This window comes from Mustela erminea, chromosome 4 (genome assembly GCF_009829155.1).
Source record: "Mustela erminea isolate mMusErm1 chromosome 4, mMusErm1.Pri, whole genome shotgun sequence".
NCBI classification, from domain to species: domain Eukaryota; kingdom Metazoa; phylum Chordata; class Mammalia; order Carnivora; family Mustelidae; genus Mustela; species Mustela erminea.
The window spans coordinates 24,257,438-24,277,384 of record NC_045617.1 but is presented as its reverse complement, the minus strand read 5'-3'; the positions used below and the strand labels follow the sequence as shown (position 1 = coordinate 24,277,384).

Below are 19,947 nucleotides of genomic sequence, written 5' to 3'. Positions count from 1 at the left end.
AGGCTCTCTTGGCTAGAAAAATAACCAGTGACAGAAGACTTTACTTCAGGAGATGGCTGAGTAAAAGCTTCTTTTACTAAAGCCCGTGACCCCCAAATAACTCGGAGTCACACCCCCCCCCCCCCCACCTACCGTTTTTATTTTCCAGCAGTTGGAGGAACTGCAGAGAACCAAAGGGATAAAGGTTGAATTCATTACCAATTCTTCCGGAAGCTCTTTCTGCTGACCTGAAATAATTTCCATACATTTTCCTAAATATATGGGAGTTAATTGCCAATTTGCATTTTGGTTCGAGTATTCAAGTCTCAAGATGGAAACATAAGCTCTTTCTTTCAAGAAAAATAACTGAAGGAAAACTTCTGAAGCTCGTTTTCTAATGCCCAAAAGGCTCGTGGAGAACAGACTCAATAGTCTTTCTTCTCTAGAAGCCTCTTCAGAAACCTCTTGGAGGAGAAGCTCTCCCTCCTCCCAGTTCAGATTGTTTTATGTGATTGCAGTTACATCAGAGAATTTCTTTTCCACACACAACCCCCCACTCCAAACTGTTAAGTCTTCAAAGGGTCACAGGATTTGAGTTCTGCCTGCTATGCCTCCTTGGAGCCAAACTTGACATCAGCACTTTTTATAAGCAGGAATCTATGAATTAACACCCTGAATATTCCTGACGAGTCCCCTTGTTGGGCCTCTGTTTGGGAAAACGATCCTGGGTCCTTTGACACTAGCCTGCCCTTAGTATTAATTTAAATGCCTCAGGAACATCATCTGCTTCTACTAAAATAAGTGACGAAGGAGTTCTGGAAAGTGGCTTCGAGCGCCGCCCTAGCAGGCACGGTTGGGGGAAGACTCGGTGCCTGAAACGCTAATTTAGATGCGAGCCTTCATATTGCGTGTTTAGCTCTGACCCTAAAAATCTGCTCGCCTCACAGCTTTCCCCATCTGGTGCAATTTGCTTTCTCACTTGTAAAAACACACACGACAGGGACAGCATGCATTGTGGGCCGCGGTGTGACAATGAGGCCCTGTCCGTGACGCGCTTCCCTGAGAGAAACTTGTTTCGGCGCCCGTCGTCCCTCAGCAACCAGCCTTTCCTCACCCGGAGCGGCGGCCGCTCTGCCCAAGCCCCCATGCCCCAGCCCAACGTCCCTGAGGAGAAAGGAAATGATGGAGCCGTACCTTGTACCCAGGCTTCCGCCCTCTTTTCTTGGGGATCTTCACTGCTGGCAACGCGCCAGCTGAAGCGGAATAAAGGTTACGAACCGCCATCTTCATAGGTGTTGAGTGAAGTGGGGGTCGGCCTCGCTTTCTCCCCGGGATCCTCTGGGACTGCATGTCTGCCGGTGCCAGTCTTACAGAAGGAAGTGACAAATCGCTCACAGGCAGAAGAGGTGCTAAGAATTAGTCCAGACACAAAGCAAAACAAAAACAGAAGGGTTTGTTTGGTTTGCAAGGCAAGCATGTATCCAGTTTGGCGTTTGGAGCCTTACCTACCCTTCACTGGTGGGGTTGGGGGGGGACCAAATACGAGAGAACCAGGCACCTGGAGGAGTTTTTACAGGGCTGTTGGGCTTCTGGTTAAATAATTTCCAGGAGAACGAATTTCCACAGAGCTGTGATGAAGTAGGGAGGATACTGGCTAGGGGGGAGAGGACAATAGCTTCCCAGCTCCAGACACAACTGAAAGTGTCACCAGCATGAGACGACTTCCTCAGTGTGTGTCTCAAGTTTCCCCAGTTAATTTAACTTTGAAGTAATAGAATAATAGTATTAAATAAATACAACCCTCCTCCCACGTCACTCCTGTCCCTTTGGCTGGGTTGTAAATGGTTGTGACCTTTGTGTTTCCTGTGAAAGATATTTAACAATACAAATCAGTTGTATTAGTTCTGTCCCTTGGGGCGCCAGGGTGGCTCAGTCGGTTAAGCGTCCAACTCTTGATTTCGGCATGGGTCATGATCTCAGGGCGTGGAGCCCACTTGAAGGCACGCTCTCTCTCTCTCTCTCTCTCTCTCACCTTGTGCCCCTCTCTGCCTCAATCTCTCTCTCTCCCTCTCTAAAAAAAAAGTTATGTCCCTTGATCAAAATATGGAGAGAGATTAATATACAGAGATGTTCATTTTTTTTTATTTTATTTGACAGAGAGAGAGATCACAAGTAGGCAGAGAGGCACGCAGAGACAGAGCGGGAAGCAGGCTCCCTGCTGAGCAGAAAGCCCGATGTGGGGCTCGATCCCAGGACACTGAGATCATGACCTGAGCCGAAGGCAGCGGCTTAATCCACTGAGCCACCCAGGCGCCCCCAGAGATGTTCATTTTAACATGATTTAGAATTGCAAAAATAAGATGGATAGAGCCCAAATAATAAGCAACAGGGGAATAGTTCATATATCTACAGGATAAAACAATCAACTAGTTAAAAGCCTTTAACAATACTATTTCTAGGGCCGCCTAGGTGGCTCAGTCATTAAGAGTTTGCCTTTGGCTCAGGTGGTGATCCCAGGGTCCTCGGATAGAGCCCAACATTGGGCTTCCTGCTCAGTGGAGAGCCAGCTTCTCCCTCTTCTACTCCCCCTGCTGTGTCCCATCTCTCACTGTCTCTCTCTCTCTCACTCTGTCAAATAAATAAATAAAATCTTAAGAAAAAAAATACTCTTTCAATAACATGAGGTTGAGTGAAAAAGCATCTCATAAATTACACATAAAAATTATCACCACTACACAAAAGTTTCTATGGTGAAAAAGTGAAAGGAAACATGCTAGAATGCCACCAATGGCCAAGACAGTGGGACTGTGGGTAATTGTTCACTATGAACACGTCCTTTCGCCCACACAGATACCCCATATACAATATTCATAGCATTAAAAATACTTATAATGAGGGGCGCCTGGGTGGCTCAGTTGGTTAAGCAACTGCCTTTGGCTCAGGTCATGATCCTGGAGTCCCAGGATCTGCTCAGCAGGGAATCTGCTTCTCCCTCTGACCCTCTGCCCTCTCATACTTTCTCTCTCACTCTTTCTCTCTCTCTCAAGTAAATAAATAAAATCTTTAAAAAAAAATACTAATAATGAGCTTCTTCAGGTAGAGATGCCTAAATCTTGCAGCAAAAGGTAATCGATCCTCTCCAGCCCAGAGAACACAATGGTATCATGAGCTCAGGGGTCAGATTTCCTTGAACATTCAGGATTGTGACAAGTGGGACTGAACATTAGACTCTAATGCGGGAGGGATATTAAGTGATAAAATTTCTTTCTGAGCCCAAGTGGTTGCCAACAGTGGAAATGAGAAGTTTTGCTCAAAATGCTACAGAAAGAGTTGGGAAAGGTGATAGGAACCATCCCTACCCTCCCTACCCTACCCTAGGCAACACTACAGGAACCACATTGCTTTGCACAAGAAAGAAAATATCGAATAGTGAATACTTGAGATCTGAAAACATGACAGGGAAAATTGGGGGCATCTTTCACAAAAGTTCACTTTGTTAATTCTCTGAATAGTAACAGTATTCTCTCAATAATCTTGATCACTCTTGGAAATATCACACTTCGTACACAGAGTTTTAAAGCATGAATTTATTGTTAAATATTTCAGGTAGATAGACAAGCTGTTGGAGATGTCAATTTTCCCTGTTTTTTATGTAAGAAAAATATCACATATCATTGATTCTAAGATGCATGCTTTATCACTCATTAACATCTCTGAAATCACAATGCACCGTAAAGCGCTGTAAGCACATAAGAATTCCATAAGGAGCAATTTTTCTTTCTTAAGGTACATGAAACAGTGCTATTATCAAGGGCATCTTACAGTCAATGAATCGTGATCAATGAAGATAAGCCCATCAACATGTGAACAGAGCTATCATTCCATTTCTAGACTTGGCATCAGGACTCCACTACCCCAAACCCTCATTTTCAAAAAAAAAAAAAAAAGGCTTTGCAAAACATCAAAAACCCATGAACACTTATTCGTTACTATTTTTGCTGTGCAGAACTTGATCTGAGATTCTGAACTCTCGTGATTAAGATCACAGCCCTGCTTCTGCAGGTTTAGTTATCTTTAATATTAGTATTATACTAATACTAATTAGTAGTAATTAGTATTATTAGCTATCTGGGAAATAGGATTTTTTTCTAGTCTAGGACCTGTTTCTCTACCTTTTTACTTTGCTGCTAGTGAGGTCAGCACTGTATCTAACATGAAGATCAAAAGTCAGTAAGAGAAAACCCAGGACCAGAGTAAGGCATCGAATCTGTTTCCGGCAGGTGAACGTTTATTTGGTTGCTGTCCTTCCCTGGTGAATTGTGATTCTCTGCTAACCTAGATTCTCCCTCACAAAAGTCTCGTTGAATAGGTTTTGGGGAGTAAAGGAAAGGTAACAAATTAATTAGCATATTATCCTAGGAATTTGTATCACTCAAAATTATACTGAACTACCCCAAATTTCTCAGTGCGTTAGGAAAAATATTTCCTAGAAAACTAGTCATCCTTTAAACTGGGCTTTTCTGTTGTTCTGCTTCTCTTTCTCTACTGTGAGGAAGCAACAGGACTGGGGCTACTTTCTACATCACTTCCAGAGAAGTACATCTATCTTAGGGTATAAAGGAACTTTCCCCCAAACTAAATATGATTAATGAATTTCATGTTGGTGGAGCAGCAATGAGCTCTTATTGGTGCATTCGGAGCACACAGTAATTGGGGAGACAGGGACATAGCTCATTCATTGATCAAGAAGATACTATTTTGCCATTCCTTCTCACACATCAATACAATTTTTATACAGAAGTAAATGCAATGTTAAGTAACAAGACAGAGACTTTTAAAAACTGAAGAGGTTATTTTAATTATGGGAGAATTCTCTGAAAGTCTCCTTGGAATAATTTTAAAGAGTTGGGGAGAAATGCTTACAAAGTGGTATTTTAATAACAGACCCATGCACTTTGGAAATTGTGACAAATTGTGACACAATTTCAAGGTCCCCAAAAATCTCCATTTCCTCCCTTTCCCAAACTAAGACACGAACCTCAAAAAAAAGTAATAGCAAAGATTAATACTAAAAATAAGGAAGGATCCCAGTTTTGGAATACAGTAGAAAGAAGACATGGGATTTTTTTAGGGAGAACATAACCATGGAAGATAGACAATGACCGTTTTTCACGTGTTTAGTGAAAAGTTCAAAACTAATAGAAGAGGAAAATAAGAAGAGGTTGTCTTCTTAGAAGCCTAACCAACTGTGTCTTAAGAAAAGTTCTTTAAGAATGGACAACAGCAACAAATCCTAATGAAAATGATAGACTCAAAAGCAAAGGAAAAAAATCTCTAAGCACTTCGGCAGAACAAATAGATCATTTATAACGGGGAAAATAATCAAGATAGCTATCTATAGCATCTTTAGTCCAAAAAATAATGGAGTCACCATAGTGACTATGTTTTTTTTCCAGTGTTATAGTTGCCACAAATCCTTCTACCACAGGGCCTTTGCTTGTCCCTCTCCCTCTGCTCCTACCTCCACTCTTTCTCTCTCTGTCTCTAAAATAAATAAAATCTTAAAAAAAAAACCTCCTTCAAATTATTAAAATACAAATTAACACTGAAGTAGAAAAAATGAGCAAAAGACACAGATAATTCAGAGAGAGAGAAAGGAAGTGAGGAAGGGGAGGGGGAGGGACGGAAGGGAAATAAATGGTCAATTATCAAAAGAAAAGACTCTAAACTTTACTGGTTACCTCCCCCAAAAGTATATTGATGTATCATTTATCGCTGATCGGACTGCTAAATGTGAGTAACCCAATCAATAGTTCAGGTTGGTGAGGGGTGGAAACTGGCTAACCTTTTGGGGGGAACAATTGAAAATCACTTAAAAACTTTCACATGCACACTTCCTAAGCCAGCTGTATTAGGATAAAGCTGATAAGGCTTTATCCTAAGAAGATAATCTGAGATGAGCACCAAGATACATGACCAAGGATGTTCTTTGCAGGTTGTTTGTAATAGTGAAATACTGAAATTAATCAAAATGTCTCTCGAAACATTTTAGTTAAGTAAATTATTTCACATTCATAAAATGGATATTTTATGAATAAGATATTTCACATTCATAAGTTCTAAATTTAAATATGTGTATGTGTATATGTATACATATGCTCCTAGCATATGTAGTATGATTCTATTCCTATCTTCTTTATGTATATGGATATAGATAAATCTGCATGCATTAGGCACAGAAAGAGGTCTTGGAAAGATAATCACCAAAAGGCTGATTGTAGTTGTCTCTGAGCAGAAAGATACTGAAAGATGTTTTTGCTGTCTTTGTACCATTCTGCATCATTTGAATTTTTAAAACCATAGGCAGAAAACACTATAAATAGAAAAATACACAATGAATGAATAATTCTCATGGTCTTGAAGGTTTTCTGGTGTTTTTCTTGTTGTTGTTATTTTTTTTTCTTTTTGAAATCTGTGCTTCTTTAGATGGCCTTTTGTTTTCTTGTTTTCTCATGGTTTTGGTTCCTGAGCTACAGAACATCAGTGGCCACTGTTTTATTTATTTATTTTTTTAGAGTTATTTATTTATTTGAGAAAGAGTAAGAGAGCACAAGCAAAGGGAACAGAAGAGGGAGAAGGAGAAGCAGACTCCCTGCTGAGCAGGGAGCCCTCAATCCCAGAATCCTGAGATCATGACCTGAGTCAAAGGCAACCACTTAACCAACTGAGCCACCCAGACACCCCAGTGCCACTGCTTTAATATCCTAACAAATTGTGACCACAAAAAAAAAAAAAAAAAGGACTTTATCACTGAAAATAATGGAAAAGGTTATTTCAGAGCTAACAAGAATGCTGTAAATAAGGGGCACCTGGCTGGCTCATTCGGTAGAACATGCAGCCCTCGATGTCTGGGTTGTGAGTCTGAACCCCTCATTGGGCGTAGAGATTAATCTGAATGTCATAAACAGATGGTAGACAGGGAGAGAGAACCAGCTCTCAAGAGACAAACAGCTCACTGCCTGCCCCCTCCTTGATTCCTCCCCTTCCACGGAGGGACCAGGTGGCAGTCAGGTTACTGCCCCTCCCCCCAACGATTTCCCTCATCTCCAAAGACCTTTGAGGAAATGAGATCCAAATCATCCTTTCCATGGACTCTTGAACTGATACAACCAACATGTACATCACTTGAGAACCCTCAAAATCCTGGAGGTGTTATAGGATGCCTCTGAATTTCTCTGCTTCTGACTGCAGCCTTCAGCGAATACAGACAGCCTAGTTCAGGTCAGATTTGGAAGCCATCTTGGAACAAAGAGCTTTAGTGAACATAAAAGATTCTGTCCCTAGAACAGCCTCATCCTCAAGTTTATAAATCTTCAAGTTATAAACCTTTCAGCAGTTGTCAAATCCTGGCTTGACATATTAAATCAAGTGATTTACTGCTGGTTTCCTAAATCTCCCTCTTCTTATCAAAACAAGGCTTGACTGGAAATATTACAACTTAACCAAGAGAAACTGAAATCTGGTCCATGAACTTGGGAAGGGCATTTTACCTGTCAGCTTTGCAAATCCAAAACATATAAGCCTAGGTCCTAGCTAATGGGGCTTCATCAAGGTAAAAAAACAACGTTGTACACGCCCTCATCCCCACAGCTTCTCAGGCAGCCTAGGTGAGGCAGCCCCTCTACGTGAGGTCATTTCCAGGGAGAAGGATGTGCCTTGGCATCTCTCTAAAATTCAGCCATCCTTTGAGGTGGCCCAAACTCTATTAGCAATCTTTTCACTGCAATAGAAGGGTAAATAGAATAACATATAATAATTTTTTGTTGATTTTTTAAAATATGGGAGAGCTTTTCTGTAGGTATTTTATTCCATTCATTATATACTGATATGCCCTTGTCTCTACCTGTTGAAATAGACAAAGGTGAGTAAAAAGAAACTGTAAATAAGCCAGCTTGTCCTGGAAAGATAGGAACTGGCCCAGGAACAAAAGGGACTGGTTAGCCCCAGTTGTCCCACAGAATAACCAGGTAGAAAGCAGGTTCAACAGAATGTTCAAAGGTGATGAGTTTGTTAAATGTCTTAAGAGTAGTTGTGACATGCAGACTTGTTCCATCAACCCCCGGAAAACAAGCTTCTAGATATAGAAGGGAACTCCCTCGCACATAGAGGGAGACTTCAGGACATGGGTGTCTCCCAACTCTTCTGTAGGGTAAGGCGCGGCGGTGGGGGTGCTTAGAAGGATGTGGGGTGCTGGGGTGGGGCGGGGTAGGGTGGGAGGCCTTCCTGTCTCCTGTAGGCAGCCATCTGTGGTGAGAGCCGAATCTAAAAGTCTATCAAATCCATTCCACTCTTGGCTGACCTTACAAAAGCCCCTCCCATTCCACCACACTGGAACCCTCACCCGCATCCAGGAAGGGTGCAGCCGCCAAGGTGAGCTAGAGCCAAGATTCACCATATTTAAGGGGAGGGAGGAAAGCCGCATCAAGCAGGAGCCCAGAATATGCACAGGGATGTGGGGGAAAACACCATTCCGATCTGCAGGGTTTGGAAAAACTTTGGGGCGTTTGAAACATGAGAAATAGGCACCCCAGAGGTATGAATAATTCACCGGCAGGGTAGCTGTTCAGCTGGAGCCTGAATCCGCCCATTTTCTGGATCCTGCCTGGTCCCCAGCAGGCTGGAGAAGAGAGAAGCTGCTTTTAACTCCAGCACCCCGCTCTGGGCCCATGGACCTGGGGTGGCTCCTCAGAAGGGGAACATGAGAGTGCACGGGAAAGCAGGGGCTGGTCATCACCTCCTTGGTCCAGATGCCCATGTCTTTCCTTTAATGCCATCCTTCCAGAAGACAGTGCTCTGGAGATCCTGGGGGCTGGCCCTGGGCCTGTCTTCCTCAACTCCATCCCTCACCCCGCCCCTGCAATTCTCTATGTGACCCCCCACCCCAGCGGTTTTCCAAGGCTTCATGACAGCTGGCTGCTGGCTGGATTGCCCAATGGAAGGCGCTTGTCTGAGTTTGAAGCATGGTGGTTGGCAGGGGTAAAGTCAAGGAAATCTAACATCCTCTCGCTTTGCTCCACTGAGTCTCTGCCAGGAACCTCTCCCCTGTGGTTCTGGCTCCGGCTGGATAACCTAGTTAGCCTTCAGCAACAACAGCCCTTCCCTCTGCCCCTCCAGCCCAGGGGTGGTGGCAACCACGGGGACGGGGGCTGATTGTCCCGTCTCCTGTTTTGGCTCTTCCATCACCATTTCCCTGCATTAAATACTCAGTGTCTCCATTAAATACTCAGGCTCCTTTGAGAATTAACTCCCATGTCTGTTCTCTCAGAGAATGGAGTGGGCACACCTGGGGCCATGCCTACGTGCCGACCTCCATGGGCTGTGAGAAGAAGTTGGGGGGAGGCAGGAGAGGAGATGTTCTCTGCCACTGCTGTGGTCAGCACACTCGTGGCTATATAAGGTGAGAGCCAATGATCTTCAAGGTAAAGCTTAAATTTTACACAGTCATGTGTACAGCATGCTATCACATGGAAGCCGAGGAAGACACATAAGTATATACACACAGAGGCAGGCATACACCCTTCCACATGCATCAAATATCTCTGGAAAATTTTAACAATGGTAGCAGTCATCTCTCAGTGGTGGGGGTGCGGGAGGGCTGGGGTCTAGGGACTGGAGAGGGAAAGGGACTGTGCTCTGCACAACAATTTCCACCTTTCCCTTCTGGTGTGTATTCAAAAATAGAAACACAAACTAATAAACTCCACCTACAACCTCTTATTCTAGAGAAAGGAGAGAGTGGCCCTGTCACGTGCAGACCCTGATCAGCCCCTCCCAGCTGCACCAGCAGGGAGGAGGTGGGAGGGGCCACTGCTCTGACACGTGGGCGTGGCCCTTGTTACAGAGTCACGGTTGCGCGCATTTGCACTGGCCACCGCAACACCCCATAACCCTGAAGACTTGACCAATCAGATCCGCAACCACTTGAGTGGGTGTCCATAGGACATAAAGCATAATATTGGGCACTGGTGGAGATGACTCCAGACTTAGAAGGCTGGTCTCCAGTCCTGGCTCTGCTCCTTATCAGCTGAGCGAAGGAGATGAGTCTCCACCTCTCTGGGTCCCTACACAGGTTTAGATCGCTAACATCCCTGTGGAGGGAAACTGACAGGTTCAATCAGTAAAGGGCCAAGCCCTTGTTCAGTTGCTTACATAGACTGCAAAAGTAAGAGGAGTATCAGCTCCCCAGGGCCCCTCGTTCCCACAGGACAACATAGAAACAAAAGGGGCGAGATGATTGCACTGGGAGAGGTAAGGCCCCTGCAGAGCAGCCACCAGCACCACTCTTCCCACTAGGCTGCAGAGAAGCAGTCTTAGAGTCTGCAGCTGTGCCTTGAAGGAGAGCCAATAGAGGGCCCCTATCAGCATCCTGGAGGCAATGAGAAATTGTCCTACAACATGTGTCCCAGGCAGGTGTGGTCATGGGCAGGTGATCTGGAAGCAGCTCCTCACCAGCCTCCCGTGCTGTCCTGCTCTGGGAGGGATTTTTCCTGGAGGCACAGGGATTCTGCCAAGACTTAGATCAGCTGCAGTCAAGCCTTGCCTGAGTGGCCTGTCTCCGAGTTACACGGTGGAGCTGGCCCTCTGCGTTCCCCTCCGACTTTGAGAAGCTTACCCCTTTGAAGGGGAGAAGAGACAGTTGAACATGATCCGCCAGGAGGACAGCACTGAAACAGTGCATATCCTCAGGGTGAGGACCCAAGAGCCCAGAACGTTCGGAGAGGAGGGGTCCTTTGGGCCTGAGGTTCTTGGGGCCACAGGATGATGAAGGGGAAGCCAGAGTGTGGGGCCTGCCAGCTGCTCTCTACCCCACCCTCACCAGGTCCTTGCAGCCTGGCACTCCCTGAGGGATCTTGTACACCATCCTTGCCGTCTGCTCCAGACCCTAGAAGATATCCAAGCAGAAGTGCTCCCCTGTGTGCAGCCCCTGGAGATTACCATCCATTACCTACACCACTCCAGAAGGCTTTCAAGGGCTTGAACTTGACAATGAAAGTGGCCTGCTTCCTATCAGAAGGAGAGGTAGAAGGAAGGAGAACTCAAGGTAAGTTAGTCATGAAGGTTCTCATCAGACACCCCTACTTTGATGCCTCCACTCACAGTTTTCTCCAAGGCTAGAGTCAGGAAAGTGGTGTTACCTGAGCTCTGCTCAGCTCTTCAAGAGAGCTCTATTTCTATCCTCTCTTCCAAAAGCAGCAACTTCTACCCAAAACGTGAAGCCTTTCCCCTTGGCCAGATGGAAAGGAATCCCCTTCAAAGACTTGTGTGCCTCAAGGAGGTGGCTTCCCAAAGGGTCCCTCCCCACTGCTCTGCCTGCAGTGAATGCTTCTGTTCTACAACCTCCCCTGTGGCTGTGACTGAATGATTTCTACCACAGCACCTGCAACATGGCATCCCACTTATTCGTATACTTGTCTATCTCTCCCAATATACTCGAGCTCCTTGAAGGAGATGCTGTCTTGATCAACATAATCCACCTTTTCAGTGTCTGGAACATCTTAGGGACTTAACACGTGTTTATCAGATAAATGAAGAATGAATGAATGAATGATCAGCCACTCAACCTCTCTTCCCAGACTCCTCTCATCCCCCAGCACTGAGGCAGCAGGATCCAGCCCAGGCTACTTGCCTCCCCCAGGCTCAGCCCATGGGCCACTTTCCAAAGAGGCCACTCCAGCAAGACACAGGGCACCACATGCTACCAAGACAGACCTTCAGCTCCATCATTTCTATTAAGACAAGCATGACTGTTCTTGGTGCACAGATGAGGCTCTGAGGCCCAGAGGGGTGGCATGAGATGGCTTATTAGTGGGCAGAACTCAGGTTCCAGTCCTGGGCTCTTGCCCAAATCCCTTCAGCTGCCTCCCAGGGTCAGCCCTGGGTAGCATATAAGGAGATGGCCATGGGGCTGGTTAGGGGGGCAGGAGGGAAACCTGACCCTCAAGCCACACCTCCACATCTTCTAGGACATCAAGAGAAGGCACTGATCCAAAGTGAAAGCCTAGGTGGGCGAGACAACCCAATCAAGTTGCCCAGTCCGCGATGACCAGATGGAGAGAAGAGCACATTTACTGAATCAGCACCTGAGACACAGATACCCACGTATTTCTAAGGACTTGTTAAAGAGTAGTCGCAGGTAAAGGAGGGCACTGCTTGCTGGAAGATTCTTGTCTCTACTACGAGCCAAAGCTAGAGCCAGCGGCTTTCTCCGAACTCAGGTCCTACAGTGGAAGGAAAGGCACTTTTTAGGGCAGCTACAAATATTTCTTTCTCTCTCTCTCTTTTTTTTTTTTGCAAACCACCATTTCCTGTTTTGTTCTCTATTTATACTTTACATTTAGTTTTGAGAAAGCACTGGTGGTTTGGTGTTTTGGTTGTTTCTAGTTCGGTCTTTATCTACAAAGCCGACTCTCTTTTTGAAAGAACTTTCTGTAATGTAAACCAACAGTAGACCTAGATTCTTTTCAAAGGCTTTGCTAAGAAAAATTCTTCTTCAAGCTTTAACGATAAGACAGGGAGATTCAAACAGTGCAAGTCTCATCTTCCCAAGTCAATGCCTCAGGGAACTGGAATCCATTCACCAACCTTGGGGATTAGTGAATTCCCCAGAGCTTCTTGGCACAGTCACCTTTCCAAGCCCAAACATTTTCGCACAGATTTCCAGGCACAAGGTCGTTCATACCGAAGCACAGAAACGTGTAACTGTAGTATCTTCATTGGGATACTCTCTGCAAAACTTTGACATATTGCAGAGAGATACTCTCTGCAAAACTCTGATGTTTTGCAGAGACCCTAGACCCAGGGTTAGTGCCATGCAATGAGTGCAGCGACTTAGCGTTTGCCCTCGAAGAACGCACCATCTAAGAACATCGCGCGCTCTGGCCCCACGGATGCAAGGTACAGTGGTCAGCAGAGAACAAACATGAAAACAACCCCGGAACTAACACCCTCACCGCCGGTTCAAATCCAAGAGAGACGCCTTTCCGACGTAAAAGGGAAGAGCAAGAGCAGGTCATCCCGATGCCGGTTTTAGTTCTCCGTGCTTGGTAACTGAGAACCTGGCTTCCCCAGTAGGAAGAGGCAGGTTCCCACCATTGAGGGGTCAGTGAGGGGAGCAGGTGGTTAGGGGTCAGCCGCAAGGATGAGGAGAGCCACCTTTGAGTCACGGTGGGAAGGAATTAGAGCTGCAGGGTGACTCCTGGGCCTCAGTGTCCTGACCCGGCCAACAGAGACACCAGGACTCGCCAGGTTCACACCAACCACCAGGCTGCCATGAGGATCCGAAGAAAAAATGGCCACGAGAATCCATCATAATCTGCAAAGCCCTACGTGATGTAAATTATGGCTGTTGCCAGACAAATAATTCTTTTTTTTTTGGCTCCTTCTGCAAAGAACAGATTGTCGATAGGAACTCTGTTTCCCAACCACTAGCTTGCAGGGTCCCCAAAGACCGCCCACAACAAAAGTCCACATTTTGGTCTACTGCATGGAAGAAATATCCCAAAGGCACCGGAGAATGCCATGCTCCTCGTTGCTTCCTGCGGGGCGTCACAGAGGGCTGCCTCCCCTCTAGATTAGATCCTCCCCGCACCATGAGGGTGCAGCCGCTGCCATCGCCACTGGAGCGTTTCCACAGCTCTCTGGAAAGCCAGGAGGCGGAGCGGGAGGGTGGGTCACCATCCGTCACCTGCACACGCAGTCCCTGCCCACTGTCTCACTCTCCCCCTTTATTTCACAAAATAAAATCCCAGGGCCTTCAAACATTAGGAGTGCCAACTATCACCAGGGGTGCGGAGAGAAGGGATAAAGGGAGGGGAGGGCTGGAACAAGGAGCACCAGAAAACTCAGCTCCCGATGGTTTTTTTTGTCTCACTTAAAGGAAGGACAACAAACTGCGGTCCTAATTTGTGTCTGACCACCAAGGGTCACAGAGTCTTCTCAGTTATGCTGGGATGTGTGGTCACAGCATCATCCCGTCATGGACATGGCAGGCACAAGTCACTGTTTCTCTGACCAGTGGCCTCTGGTGGCCCCCACACGCTTCATGGCACCAGAAGACTGGGGCAACTTCTGAGGCCCTCAAAAAGGAGCTGCTGGCCAGAAATGGACTCTTCCCACCTGTTTCATCCCTTCAATCATTTGGAAAATATTTCCTGAGCACCTGCTGTGGGCCAGGCCCTGTGCAGAGCCCACTGGGGACGTGAAGATGAGTCCAGAATGATGCCTTCTGCAGACACACTCAGGAGGGGGGAAGGGAAGCAGAACACATAGGTCACCCCGCCTTCTTTCTTCCAGCCCTTCCCCACGCGCAGCCCCCCGCCACCTCCACGGGCATGCGCATGCCCACATGTCCCCTTCCAGGAGAACCCCACAGTTGAGTCCTCCGTGCCTGTGTTGTCAACACGCAGCTTCTTGGTCTCAGACTTCCCCAGGAAGGCTTTGAGCCTGGTGATGCTGGCAGGTCACCCGAAAAGGTAAAGCTGTCACAGACAAGGAGGGCTGGGCAATGACTACAAAGACAGAGCCTCTGCTGGCCAGGCCTACCAGCCCATGGCAAAACAGCCAAGTGTATCTTTCAGGTCTCCCTTGGGCAAACCCTTCTCCCCCCGGAGCACCCCACCCTTGGACACACAGGCTTCCCAATCGCTCCAGCCCGCATGGGCTACTTGCCTCACACCCTCACCCCCTTGCTTCCGGGGCTGTCTCTGGTGGACGCCGTTAGGCAGAGGGCCCTGCTGACAGGACCAACAAGGCAACGGATAGTAAATAAATAAACACATGAGCTAATAAAGCATATACCCATGCAGACATTGTTTTGTTAGATTCTTACTACAAGCCCTTAAGGCAAATATTATCAGGTACCCCCATTATACAGATGAGGAGTCTGTCAGATCTACATGGATGAGGGCTCAGAAGGGCTCCTTGTCTTCTCAGAGGTCACACAGCTAAGGCCAGAATAGCCTGTCTCCACCGGCAGGTGGTTAGCAAGATGTTAGCTGCCGAGACCCAAGGAGCTCATCTCCCAAGGCTTTTGTTTCTGGCTGGGAGATGCTGCATTTTAAAAACGGACTCCTCCAGGCGAGAAGCCATGTGCACATCCTGAGACAGGGGATGAGGTTGTTAGCGCTGGGTCTGGGCTGGATGAAAGCTTTTGTGACCTCTTAGGGGCTTTGCACACAGTGAATCCTCAGCAAATACAATTTGGTTGATAAAAAAGAAAGGGAGGAGTGCATTAGAAACAATGCACTTGCGGTCTTCCACTTCTTGGTCTTCCATGTCTTGGTTGCTAAAGAAAAGGTCAAAAAAGGAAAAACTAACCCCTCTTTTGTCCTGCTCCTCTCCAGGGGCTTAGCCGCCAGTGTCATCTCCCAAACCCCATCCCTTCTCGAAAGGTTTCCTGCGGCCATGGAACAACAGTGAAATCAATTCTTAATTAGCTTTCAAAGTTTACCTTTTGAAAATCTGTATATATGAATATTTATTAAACACTTACTAGGTGCAAGACATTTGTGCCAGCCCCTGGAGATAGAAAGGGGGCATCGGGAGAAGTGTGGAAACAGTTGCAGCCGCCAGGCATGCCTAATCTAGGGACAACCTTTCGTACTTAACTGGAGGAGGCAGGAAGAAAAGACTCCGCAGAAGTCAAAACACAGAAGGGGCTGACAGTCACAAAAAGCACTAAAGAATGTGAGGAGTTGTTTTTGGGTTAATTTTTCTTTTTCGAAGCGAGAAGAACAAGGAGAGAATTAACCCACGGCTCAAAATAGACTGGGGAGTTCACAAGTGGCAGTGAGATGCCAGGAACAATTTGTTTCTATGTGTTTAGCACCAAAATGCAAAGGATCTCAAACTGGAAGCCATGAACAAAAGACAGAGAGGGGAGACAGGGAAATGGACAAGATGCGTGTTGCTTCAGTGAGCTCAGATCTCCCCAGGCTCAGACAAAACACCCTCTTGGGTGCAGCAGGAGTTTACACAGAGGGTCTCAGAGCTGCGGTTGGAAATTTCCAAGAATCATGGGCAGGTGAGAAGCTCTAGAGGAACATAGGTGCCCATTTTATCCCGGTTTTCGGAGCACGTTAGCTTCTGGATGTGGAAATTAATATGCTCTTATCAAAGGAAGTGGTCAGTAATACCAGAACACTGGCTTTCTGAGAGCAAATTCCCCTTACACTTAAGGCTTTCCCTAGCTAGATGCGAGAGGGGGTGGAAATTAGGTTGGAAATCAGAGGAATGCCATCACCATGGCCTGTGTTGATTACCATAAACGCTTTGACACAATGTCCCAAGATTATTTCACGTATCAAATAGTTCACATGAGCAGAGAGATAATACTTGGGGGGGGGGAAATCAAGCAAGGTTCCAAGTTGCATGACTAACGGTATAGCAGCCATCTGCTGGTTGTCTCTAATGGTCACCCCAGGTCTCTAGTCTCCGTTATACTCTCCCTGGTGACATGGTTAAAGATTTAGAGGACAGGCTTAGCGAGTGAGCAGATGACACGAGTCTAGGAGGGACAGCTAATGCCCGCGGATTACAGAACTGAGATTCAAAACGTTTTCATTGGAAGGACCAAATCAGACAAATGAAAGTTTCGAAAGATAAATAGCTAACACCTCGTTCACGGATGTACAGGAGAGATTAGACAGGAAAGGCTTCCCGCGTGAAAACCCTCTAGGAATGTTTGTTACTAACGAGTCTTTTTTAGACGCTGGGGAGGCCCATTTTAGCAAGAAATTCACGGGAATATAGATCACGTGGTGTCCAGATCGAGAGAAACAACAACTCTGTTGTCTCCAGAGCATCTGGAGTCTTACACTTGTTTCCAGGGCGAGGTTAAAGGAAATGTTGCCTCCAGAATGGGAGGAGAGTGGAGGCAGATGGAGACTTTCCTTTGCGGAGCAGTTGAAATAGTGGACATGTGGCTTGGAGAAGAGATCAATGAATCCAGGCGGCCCGGCAAGGCTGAAGCAGTATCACCCCATCCTAGGAGGGCAGCCTCCTAGACGGTGCCCTGTGATCCCCATCCCCTGGGTCGTCTTTCTCACCCTGAGCCAAAGATTTAAATTGGGGACGCCTTGTTGGCTCAGTCGGTTATGCGCCTGCCTTTGGCTCAGTACATGATCCCAGAATCCTGGCATCGAGCCCCACATCAGCACGTAGTCTGCTTCTCCCTCCCTTCCCCCCACTCATGCTTGCTCTCTCTCTCTCTGTCTTTGAAGTAAATAAATAAAATCTTTCAAAAAGAATTTAAATTGTTAATTAAAGGAATGATGACTCCAAATGCTCACTATGTAAGGGCCAGTGTAACTCAAAAGCAGGAAAGCAACAATTAAAGTGCTTCCTGACATCAGCAGCAAGAACTGAATGAGATACTCTGTTACCGCCAGTAGCTGTGTATTGCCCAGGCCAGGAAGCCGGTGCCTGCATCTCGAACGGGACCAGTACATGCTGAGCAACTGCAGATCACCTAGGTTTGTCCTCACGGCTCCGAGGGTTGTGTCTTTCTCAGGTGAATCCTATCAAATCCCGTTCTTTTACACTTTCTGCAGTTCTGTCACTTCTTCCTAGGCTGAGGAGCACCTTGCTATCTGGGACAAATTCCAAATCCCAAGAAGCCAAATTAGGTAAGGACATCAGAGCCTATTAAAATAAGGAAGTCTGTAGAGGAAAAGAAAAATATTTTATCTATCCCAAACACCAATCCCTTTTACTATGGTCTTATTTTTTTAGGATTTTTTAAAAATATATTTTATTTATTTATTTGCCAGACACAGCACACAAGCAGGGGTGAGCGGCAGGCAGAGGGGAAAGCGGACTCCCTACTGAGCCAGGATCCCAATGCGGGACTCGATCCAGGACCCTGGGATCATGACCAGACCCAGGTGTCCCTACTATGGTCATATTATCAGTCTCTTGTGTTATATTTTGTAATAGATTTTCAAGAAGTATCTTTGCTATGAGACCTGAAGGGTAGAGGTCAATCAAGATGAAACCAGAATGGAATCGTAGCAGAGTGGTTGGCACCGAGAGGCTGCTCTGTAGATTCTTATTGAATTGGTTTGAATGGGATGGGAGTGAATCAAACAGATTTAAATTGAAGGTCTCCGGAGGAGCAAAGTAAATCATGGCAAATCCACATCCTGGAATACAGCTCAGTCTTTAGAAAGACGAATTCCCTGGTCCCAGGGCAGGCGAGAGGGGTACAGTCAGGCTTCTCTCTGTGTGCTAACAGGGACAGGCCTTCAGGATTTATTGTTGCTTTAGAAAACAACAATATGAAGTAGCCAAAAAATAGGCACACTTATCTCAGGTGTGTGTCATCTGAATGTCTACTAAAAAAAAGCATATATTTTTCAGAGCATATTTTTAGTTTATTGACTAAAGTTACTTGAGCACACCAAACAGATGGCTAAATATTTCAAGCTTTATTCTTTGATAACTTAATGTGCAGTACATTTGCTTCCTAGTGCTATCATAATTAATTAGCACAAACGCGGTGGATTAGAACAGAAATTATTCTGTTATTCCTGCACAGTCCAGGAGGCTAGAGGTCTGAAGTCAAGATTTCAAGCAAGGTTGATTCCTTCTTGGGGCCATGAGGGAGACTCTGAGAATCTGTTGCATGCCTCTTTCTAGGTTCTGGTGGCTCCAGAAATCCCTGGCATTCCCTAGCTAGCAATCCAACATCTTCCCAAATTCTTCCTCCATTGTCACATGGCCTTCTCCCCACTCTGTAGTATCTGCATCTCTACATGGCCTCCTCATAATGACTCTAGTCATCGGATTTGGGGCCTACCCTAATCCTGGATGACTTCACCTTAACTAATTCCATGTACAAAAATCCTAATTCTAAATAAAGTCACATTCTGGAATTCCAGATGGACATGAATTGGGGGGGAGGGGGACACTATCAACCTAGTACAAGTAGTATGGATCTACCTTTCTCTCTCTCTTTTTTTAAATTTTACTTATTTATTTGAGAGAAAGAGAGTGAGCAAAAGAGAGCACAAGCCAGGGGACAGAGGGAGAAGGAGAAGTAGGCTCCATGCTGAGCAGAGAGCCTGATGTGGGGCTCAATCCTAGGACCCTGAGATCATGACCTGAGCCGAAGGCAGATGCTTAACTGACTGAGCCACTCAGGAATGCCTTTTCAATTAAGGGGAATACTGTCTTTCACCTTATCAGCTATGGTGGTTGTGTTAACTCAAATATGAAATTTACAGAAGTCTTTTGCTATCATTTAAAGGCATTTTGCAGGGTACCTGGGTGGTGCAGTTGGTTAAGCATCAGACTCTTGGTTTCAGTTCAGGTCATGATCTCAGGGTCTGTGGATGGACCCTGCTGAGCAGGGAGCCTACTTGAGGATTCTTTTTCCTTCTCTCTTAGCCTCTTCCCCCTCTCCCAGCTTGCACACATGTGTACTCTCTCTCTCTCTCTCTCTCAAATAAAAATAAATCTTTAAAAAATAGTAATAAAATAAAGGCATTTTTCTTCCTGTATCCCCTGGGAAAATGAAGAAAATGTGATAGCCTTTTCTTGTAATACTACTCTAAGTTTTTTATCCCCAGACTAATTTGTGCAAATAAAGTTTTCCATTTAAATCTACATTGTCTAAATAAAAATTTTTTTTAAAATTAGGGTATAATTTACATACAGTGAAATACACAGGTCTTATGGGTACAGTTAAATGAATTTTGATACATGTTTACACTAATGTAATTCATACACCTATCAAATACAGATTATTTTCATCACCCCGGAAAATTCCCTTACACCCCTTTCAAGTCAACCCCACTCCTCAAAGGAAACCACTGTTCTGATTTCTAAGACCATACATTAGTTTTCTCTGTTCTTGAGCCTCATAATGGGATCATACAATTTGTACTCTTTTACAGCTGGCTTCATTAG

At 45.8% G+C, this 19,947-nt stretch overlaps 1 protein-coding gene across 9 annotated transcripts in view; it reads right to left on the bottom strand.

The window, feature by feature from the left end:
• Positions 1-19,947, bottom strand: part of SCML4 (Scm polycomb group protein like 4) — a 99,779-nt gene that overhangs the window by 50,613 nt on the left and 29,219 nt on the right. For 7 of the 9 annotated variants that reach the window (XR_004284811.1, XR_004284810.1, XM_032338888.1 and 4 more), the window contains one exon: positions 1,174-1,388. Coding sequence is in view for 7 of the 9 variants with exons in the window: in XM_032338888.1 (XP_032194779.1) it covers positions 1,174-1,388 (215 nt within the window). In the remaining 2 variants the exon portion in view is untranslated. Of the gene's footprint in view, positions 1-132; positions 228-1,173; positions 1,389-19,947 lie in introns of those variants that run through there. The other 2 variants (XM_032338894.1, XM_032338895.1) reach the window with 2 other exon arrangements.